Source organism: Leuresthes tenuis, unplaced genomic scaffold, assembly GCF_036924035.1.
Source record: "Leuresthes tenuis unplaced genomic scaffold, fLeuTen1.0.hap1 SCAF_21, whole genome shotgun sequence".
NCBI lineage: Eukaryota > Metazoa > Chordata > Actinopteri > Atheriniformes > Atherinopsidae > Leuresthes > Leuresthes tenuis.
This window is the reverse complement of record NW_027325375.1, coordinates 3,800,159-3,809,920: the sequence shown is the minus strand read 5'-3', so window position 1 is coordinate 3,809,920 and position 9,762 is coordinate 3,800,159. Positions and strand designations below refer to the sequence as shown.

Below are 9,762 nucleotides of genomic sequence, written 5' to 3'. Positions count from 1 at the left end.
GTGTTTCTTTTGCATAATCAAATTTGTTTGATTGAACTATATCTGATGTACACCTATAATATCAAAAATTGGTAAAGATGTCCCAAAGAGATAAGAAACATGGAGGTAAAACTTGCTGTTCTTTTTTCTTAGCACTTCAAGAAGAAGGAAGACTTTTTATTTTCAGAAAATGTGTATGTGCAATCAGATGCCAACAGTCTGACATAGGGAGGGATATTGTTAAGTGCAACATGACTACCAACTTAGTGTAAGATCCATTTTGAGAGAAGCCACGATTTTCTATGTCATATTCTAAACACAATTTCCCTTCAAACTTGTTCTCAAGGAGTCCTTGAGAAGAAGTTACACCCTCCCAAGATAGGCACATTAGCATACTTATATAAGGATATTGAACAATGGAGCACTTTAGCAATGGCAACAAAAACTACAGGATACGGTCTGAATTGGTTTCAAAATATGACAAAAATCTTGGAAAACAACATACATCATTGAACAGTTGTGCACACTGCCTAAATAAATCCTCTGGCATTCCTATATCACATCATTCACTCAAACAATAAGCAATCAATGCACAATATAAACTGCATAGTATAGTAATCAGATTTTTAGAGTCCATTTTGCAAATTGCAGTATTTATTTATTTATTTGCTAAATAAAGTTGGCCATCGGAGCCACTATTCTTCTCGATTGAGTAGCAAATTCCGAGATGGAGCTGTCTTTGGGACTGACCGTTGGTTTTAACGTAGGGGAAAGTAATGTAGCTGTCCGAGGTGCTGAAAGAGTGACTGGCCTGGACTCTTGCCTGTGTGTGGCCTATAAAGGTTTTAAATGTAATATAACACAGAGATTAGAAAGCTTCTTTTTAAATATGTTTCAGTTCTGTTGCTTATGTTGGGAAAAGCCGGCATTTTCTTTTCAAGTTTATCTTTTTTTCTTATTTTTTGAGAAAAATAAATCCTCAAATAAATAATTACACACTGTAACATCTAAAATACACATACACAATACATATACAGTATATATATATCATCTTATATTTAGGTGCTTCCGCTGAGTGAAACCGCGCATGTGTTGATCCGTGCTGCAGCAACGTGCATCAGTTCCTCTCTGACCCCAGTGTTAATCTGCATTCAGGCTGAGGCTCCAATGGTTTTCTCAGCTGCTCGATATCGGAGAAGCTTATGACTTGGGGCTTCGCTGTTTGTGGCAGTTTTGTAGGCCCCTGCTAGGCTGTAAAATCGGCAACAGACACGCAAAAAAGACGTGTTTAGACGAAATCAAGCTTTCGACTGGCATCGATTTAGTTTTGCCCAATTTCACTCCAACGCACGTCCGTCTCGGGTGTAGATTTGCAGAACCGCTTCTGCTAACGTGCGTAATGTATCGTAAAGAGGGAACACAGTGAATAGACGGACACGTCCATCTGCAGGAAAGAGGAAAGGAAGATGGTGATGACGGCTTCTCCAAAATCAGCCTTCAGATGCTCGATAGCAATGGCGAAGCCTTCACTCCAACTGAAGCCGCTACTCTGGGTGTTTATTGTCATTAATCTCTCTACAAGGTAAGATATTAATGCGAATTTTCCTCTATATGGAATGACTCGGTGTTGGCACCGTGGAGATGTCTTATTTTAACATGTATTAACGCGGTGCTTCCTGAGTAATGCCATTCTGGACGATTGGGAGGTTGATAAGGAGGGAGTTTTAATATAAAATCTGGCTGCTCAATGTGTATACATTACAGCTTTGGCTCGATATTAAGATAGGATATTATTTTCAAAAAATCACTGACACATGCATCGCGTTCGAGCAAGATTCCGTGCATCACTCGTGTGTTGTCACTCAACTGATATATATTTTAGAAGAAACGAAAGCGACAAACAGCTTCACACCGCCATAATGCTTAGCTCTGGGTAGTAGGTGAATATTATTAGTAGATTTCTTCAGTTTCTCTCTCAGTCTGTCCCCTATAAGAAATAGCATAGTGTCAGGCTAAGTTGAGTTAAGCTAAGGCTACACAGTCTCTGCTAAGCCGTCTTCAAGGATCAAGTCTATTCCAAGAGTCAAATCCTCTGTAATGATCGCATGTGTCGAAAGAGGCCGCGCTGGAAAATAGTCCTTTTTTGTGAGAAAACGGTGCCTTGTATTTAAGACAACTTGATTATCATTGAGAGATCGCTTCGTCCCACGTTTTTGAAAGGAAAAAAAAAGCATTTCAAAATGGCAGACAATCACAAAGAGAGAACACAAGTGTGAGGCACAATAAGGGCAAGGACAACATACACGGAGTGATCCTTGACGTGCACACACTTTCAAAGGACTGTCGTGTCTGTTTTAACCGCGGTGCAGGTGTGAGTTTGTTTAAAGAAGCACTATCTCCCTGTGAGGGCTTCATGCTCTGATGGAAGCTGAGAGGAAGCGGATGGTTGGGCTCTTCGCATCGTTTTCTTCGTGTGTTTGTGGAGGGTGAAAAATGGAGGCAGATAAATCAGCTGACGTTCAGTCACCGTCATGCAGATCACAACCTCGGGGCTCCTTGCCCAGCCTTGCACTGTCAGGCTTGTGTATTTCTAATTGTATGCACAACAAGTGTTCATAATACACTGGAGTAAACAATACACCCTTTCCATTCAGATCTGACACGTATTGATGCAGTTGACACAATGGGTATGAGTAATTTAATCACAAAATACTGGGAACTGAGACGGATCAAAATAAGTGGTATTCTGATTTATCTTAGATAGTCATGGAATGGCAATATGTACCTCTTGTAGGTACACATGTGGGTACTCTTTTGGCAACTTAGCTCAAAGGAACAACGTGTTGTATGTTTCTCTTTTCTAACAGTATATATGCAGGCTTTGCTTCATGATTAGATTGTAGCTGTTTATTTGTAAGCAGGTGCTCTGGAAGGAAATTATGATTCATGTATGGAAACTCTTACACAAGTGATGTTTCAAGGTCTTTGCATGCTTTCAGTGATCTATGCTGCTTTGTGACTAACATCTACAGCACTGTGTGAAGTGATGGCAAACTGTATCACGATACATTAACCACAGTACACACTCAATTAGTGATTTGGAAGCCTGGATGCTGCAGCCCAGACTCGTTGCACACTCTAAAAATAAATAGTCCCAAAATGTTTCTGCGAATGGTTATTCCTTCAGTTTCATCAGTCAAAAAAAGTTTAACTTCAGAGAAAGGCCCAGGCTTCACTGGAGGAGTTTGAAGTCATGGATTATGGAAACAAGGCCTTGACAGGAAGAAGGGATGTCACAACAAACCAGATCTGGTGGTGCTCAGATTTTCCATTATCCCATGTGATGTTTGCTTGTTTTGCAAACTCATCTCAAGTGTCTCAGGTGGTTCATTATATAACACTAATTATTAAATAATTTTCTTTTCATTTTTAGCTTTCTAACCTTGTGCGAACTGGTGCCTTTCACTTTCATATTCACCACCAGTGGTACTAAGGTCATACATTTCACATAGAATTCAGAAGGTTTGAATCAAAGTAAATGACTGGTAGCATTCACCCTAACAAAGTACATGTTTTTCAACAACCCACACTATGTTTCACTGATGTCACTGAAACCCCTGATACCATAAAGAAATAAAATAATTCTTGCAATGTCCGCCAACGAATCATAAATTTTTTAAAATCAAACTCCATAACAGTATCATTAAAATAAAACTGCGAAGTATTTTGTTGTTGCAGCAGGATGGTCCATCAATATGATACAGTAGTGTTATATATATATATATATCTATATATCTATATATCTAGTAAATTATGCTCTTATATGCTCTTCACATTATTCAAAGTTGTTTAAAGTCTTGTTCAGATATTCTAAAAAAATTAATATAATTTCAGTGTTGAGTAAAACATTTGCGTATCCTACAACTATGCATTATTTAGAGAATAACAAAATGCTGCATTTAGTTTCGGCTCAGAAGAGATACCCTACAGCAGCTACTGTAAATCTGAAAATCCTTTTGCTAAACACCTCACAAAGAGGCATGATACCTTGCCAAGAGCATGTACACCTAAACAATTATCAGCCACTGGGATAGAGTTTTAAAACATCTGCATACAGTAAATAATCAAAATTACTGTATCCCAAATCCGATTAGAAGTATATCTTAAGAAAAAGGGGCACATGATAAACAACTGGGGTTGTGGTGCTTTAGCTGTAAATGTGTGTGATTTCATATGCATGCCATAAGATGCTATGTTTTCTGTCAGTTTTATGAGTTCACCCTGACTAACCTGCCTTTGCTGCATTCCAGTTACCCCCATTCTTTACTACCTCTCATCAACTTGCCAGTGTTTACATGTGTAGTTAAACTCATCTTGCAGACATTTATCAAATTCCTAAAAACACATACCTGTTCATTAAAACTGCATATTAAGGCATTTCTCCCTGAGAATATAATCTCTATTCTTTCCAATATAAAACAACACCTTTTTTTTTTCATTTGACATGCACAAATGTATGAATATGCAAATTTGCCCCACCTTGTTGTCAGTAGCTTATCTGGTTGCGGGTGCTTTCACCAGACCTCATTCAGACACTCTTCATTCTTCACTTTGAGTACATCAGCAAACAGCTTATAATGTGCTAGTGTCAGACAAATCTGGTTACCAGTCACCAGCTCTGATAAACTGATTTGTTTACCTAGAATTTGTATGTATATAAAGTGTTGGTTGTCTGAAGGCGAAATTTTGAAATGGTCATTGGTATGCTGCAGTTCCAAGGTGGAAATGAGCTTCTGGAACATAAAAACATAATGTGGACATATTAGTTTAAAAACTTGTTTTCCACCGGAGGTGGTCTTTGAAATGGAATCCCTTTAAATGTGAACTGGACTCAATCAAACTGTCACAGAATATCTGGTTCTTTTCAACTGGAAAAGGTTGGGATGTTTCACCAGCTGTCATGTATGCAATGATAAGGATCTTCTGTGTCTGCACAAGTGTGTGTGTGTGTGTCAAGGTTTCTCAAATGCACTTTAAAAAATCCAGATGTCAGCCCTCAGTTGCCTATGGTAAAATAGATGACAGAAAAAGCTTCTAGCACCCTATTGATTGTAAATGTGTCAGTATTACTATTTCAGTTTGAGATGGGTTTATGTTAAACTAAATTATTATTTAAATTTACTCAGCCAAATAAGTATCACAATAAGCCTCAAGAAGTCATGACAACAGGGATATTACATGATTGTTATCGATAGCTAAGTGCTCCATCTTTAATCTTATAGCTATCCTTGCTGTCTCAGCCCCAGTGGATCTGTCCAGCCTTTTTCCAGTTTACTTTCTGTACGAAATGCTTTTGTATGAATGGAACAGCTTGTCACTAATATTCAGAGTTGCATTGTTGTTTGATTGTTGTTTGATTCAAATGAAAAGTAGATGTCACTGTTGAAGTTTTAACACAGAGTGTACTGCTGTGCTTTTTAAGATTAGTTCATTGCAGGACACACTGTCTTTCGAGCATTTAAGAAACTTGGGTGAAATGTAATTCTTCTACCTACTGATTAAACTGACAGAATCTTGTGCTGTGATGCACAGCTACAGTTTCACTGGTGTTTGTCTTTCTTTGCACGGTCATGACAACAGCTGAAGGACACACCAGGCAAACCAGGTTTCTCCTTATAAAAGTTAACAACATTCTGTTATGTATGGCATCCAAAACATACAGTTTAGTATGTTTACCTAGTTCAGTTTGGGTGTTTCATAATGATACCAATATGGTGTTGACTAGTGCCCATTACATCCTGCATTCTCCTTGGCTAGGTAGAAGGTATACTATAGGTTGAGGCAGCAGTCACATCATGAGATAGTGATCTTACATTTCTGTTTTTGATAATTACATCCATTTCAATCTGTTTTTAAAACCACCTCGCAGATGATATTTAACCTCTGTTTCTGAACCATGATTAAAGACATTTCAACCATCCTTCCACCCTGATTATCTCTTTAAAACTGCAGTTTATATACAGTTTTAACTTACCAAATAACTTGTAAAAACTGACAATTCATAGAGAATTTATACTCCTGTTAAGGGTTTGTTTACATGCATAAGGCAAGCATTTCACAGTTGTAAACTTTATTTTAATTTGTCCAACACTCAACAATAATTGAGCATTTAACTTTAGGCACAGCGCTGGCACAATTAGAGACTGGCATTAAGTCACATTGTACTTAATTGCTGACAGAAAGAAGTCAGCCTTGCTTGCTGATGTAAGTTAATCTATCTGATCTGGTTTACACTGGAATGAGTTGAGCCTGCAAATAGACTCTATCTTTGAGCCAGAAGTCAGTTAAGTAGAGCAGAGAGACAAAATTATGGTAATTGGTTGTTAATAGTCCTGTATGTGAATTTCATGGCTGCAGATGTTAATTATTGCATACTGACAATCTTACTGATAAAGCAGAGACACACTTTAGGTCCAGTTCAAAGTTTATTTGTTTTTGTATGTTTGTTTTTGAATGATTTTTTCCAGTCTCTATAAAGGGGGTGGCGGGGGTCTTATTAAAAATGTAGATATTTATTAATAAAAGATTAACTGAAAAATTAAGGTAGAGCTAGTTAAAGAAGAATTGCAGCTACACCTCAGTGTGCAAAAGTGTTTTGTTATATTGTTGCCAAAGGTGCAAGACGAATTCCACGTGTAGTAATACCGAGCATGTTCATTAAATTTGTTTTTTAATTAGCTATAGCTGAAAGGAATGTGAGGCCTTTTTTTTTCAATTCTTTTGGCTGATGTTAACCTCTTTTGACCCTCCTATGAAAAGGTGAAACTTCAAACATCAGGGTAGTTTTGTGCTGTATTAAATTGTAATTGTGATCCAGCTCTAACACAATCATTATCATTATCAATGCATACACAGTCACTGACTTACATACGCATGAATATAAACACAAACGCACACGTACAGCACAGTGTGCAGTCAGATTCCATGGTGCTCCTCTGTGGACCTTCAGGTACTGAATTAGTAGTCAAACCCTTAGTTCCCCTCGTTCCCAACACAATCTTTGATCGACTCATGTTGGGAACATTTCCATATATATGCAGAGGCACTCTGTGAGATGAATAGAGATGATAAAATTGCAGTAACCTGAAAAACTGCAGGTTTTTTACTTCTCGCAACCTTCTCTGTCTCCTCTATCTGTCAGACTGTGTGTACTTATCTGAGTAAAGTTATAAAAATTTAAAGGCTTAGGCACTCATGTTATGGTTGAGATGGATGGCACTTAATAGCTTTTAATGCAGTCTAAGGAAGACTTCAGGTCAACACATTATCTGTCAAACACAGCCTAAGAACACGAGAAAGCCATCAGGGCCTCTATCTTTGTGTTTTACCATTTAAACATTCTTTTCTCAACATTTCTGATTCTTTATTTTTTCATCTTGAAGTCTCTTTGGCTCTCATTGCTTTAAAACCTTGCTGAAAGTGCACAACTATTTCAAGGTTGCTATTAGGTGTTGTTGGCTGTCTACTTGATCTGATCCAGTGGTTAGAGGAGTTCTTGTGATCCTCATCTGCCATGGCTTAAGGATAAAACACATTAGAATCACACTTTCATTGATGAAATATCTTTCTTTCTATTGATCTGATCATGTACTTGTATAGCCTTCTTTTGGATCTGGTTTGTTTCTCATGCTGTATTATGTAGCTATACAAATTTGTCTTTCTTTCCAAAATGTTTTTCAGGCAAAACATGAATGGAAATAGTAAAGAAGGCCTTGTGTCAATTCAAAATAAGGATTTGAAGAAAATAAGTATGAAGGAGGCATATTAGCAATGCTCTTCCATTTTTATTCATATGAAAATGATAATTCCCTGGCATTTTGAGACAATGTCTTCAATTTACAGTCAGTTACTGTTGTCACTGGAAGAAGATTTGAAAACAAAAAGATTACAGCTCTCTGCGTGCTCTCACTCCTGGCTGTCCAAAGACATACCTGGGTATGTCTGAAGCGCCAAAGACTGAAAATGTGCCAATTTAATTTAATAAAATACTATAACAAACAGGTTTTGAGCCTCAGCCACTCAATACTATATTGACAGACATTCTGTAGCACTGACTGCATAATGAAAATCTATCTTTGAGAATGCCACACTCAAAGCATAGAGAATCTGTTTTGTGACACAAATTGAATGAAAAAAACTGCAGAAATTCAAGATGCGCTTTATGTTCAAAAGTCCCCACAGTCTGTTTGTTATTCTCTTTCCACCATACACTTACGTGCATACATATCATTCTCACTGGCCACTGGCAGAATAAACTTAATATTGCACACAGCGTTAAATAGTGCTACTTTTGGCTAAGTCATACTGTGTGGCATAATGTTGTCAGCTATCCCATTCTGATTTCCACAGCTGTACACTGAAATTAGCTGATTAGCTCTGATGTACTGTTTGGTTGGGTGCAGACATGAAGTTTATGTTGGATTCAGGTTTTTTGATTTTTTGGTTTTAAAAAATCGTATCACTGTTTACCTTGCACATTTAAGGAAAAAAAACCTAACCTGTATCGAATGTATTGCAGTATGATGCAAAGGGGACATAACTAAGTGACTGTATTTTTGTGTAATAAATGCATCCATCTGCTATTCAGACCTCAAACCCAAAAACTATTCACTATGACAGTGACTAAGCTGTCATATTTTAGACATAGAACTTACAGGTATTATACCTGTGTGAGAGAGCAGGTAATCAACTACACCTTTGATGTTGTGGTGTTTAAGTTTTTTTTTCATTATTAAGAACTATCAGTATTTTTAATGTCAGAGATGTCTCCACATGGACGTAAACTTCACACTAACAGAAGTTTAGGGGCCCTGATACAGCAAATATCAAGCTTCTTAACTGCTGTCTTTGAGCTGATAATTAAAGCATAATCTTATTTCTTAATCTTATCATCATAATATTTTGCTGTCACTGAACTGAAGTCATAAGGTTGTATTTCAAACTGAAAATCAGAGAGATTACTTGCAATGTTCAAATCTGCTTAAACTCACCTAAATTATATGTGGAAGAAGGCTGTAGGTTGAGTAGTAAAATAAGTTTAATTTCATAGATTGATAGTACTTTTTATCCTTGTTGTCATTTATTTTGTCCCTCAGCACATGACTGCCTCTTACTTTGTCTTTACTTATAGTTGGTGCTAGGTGATTCCTTTGAAATCAACAGAAGGTTTGACATTAGATTTTAAACGAATATTTGAATATGTGTCTGTGTAACCATTTGCTTTAAACAAGGCTTAAAGGAGGTTCCTTTGAGTGACTTGATGGACTGGGCATTTTGTCAAACTACCCCAAAGATTGTCTCTCTCCCTTGAAAAGCTAAAGTATATCATGAAGATTTTTTGGGGGGAAGCTGACCATCTGGATCGAATAAAAGATTTTCAACATCACCTCATTTAAATCAGTGAAAGTCACCAACATGAAAATATAGCACAGATCTGATCCAGTGGCGGTTATATTTAATTTACAGCTGTCTGATTTCTAATTGTGTAACCACGTGACTTTACACATCAGCATCACTTGATGACAGGAGAAAAAAGGAGTGCAAAGCTTACAGGAGGCTAAACTTAATGATGATTAAAGTCTTGTGTTGCATAGTGTAAACTGAAGTGGCTCTCGTATGTCCATATCCTATGACCTGAAATATGCAGATTCTCTGCTCATCTGCAATCTCGTCCAAAAGGCACACATCAAATAAACATTCAGGGGTTTATGAAGAAAACACAGA

The 9,762-nt window shown here is 37.2% G+C and overlaps 1 protein-coding gene across 4 annotated transcripts in view; it reads left to right on the top strand.

Annotated features, from left to right (window-relative positions):
- Positions 1-1,115: 1,115 nt before the first annotated feature.
- Positions 1,116-9,762, top strand: part of gabrg2 (gamma-aminobutyric acid type A receptor subunit gamma2) — a 50,769-nt gene continuing 42,122 nt past the window's right edge. For all 4 annotated transcript variants that reach the window (XM_072375086.1, XM_072375085.1, XM_072375084.1 and 1 more), the window contains exon 1: positions 1,116-1,561. In XM_072375086.1, coding sequence (XP_072231187.1) covers positions 1,446-1,561 — 116 coding nt within the window. In that variant the 5' untranslated portion in view covers positions 1,116-1,445. The remainder of the gene's footprint in view (positions 1,562-9,762) is intronic.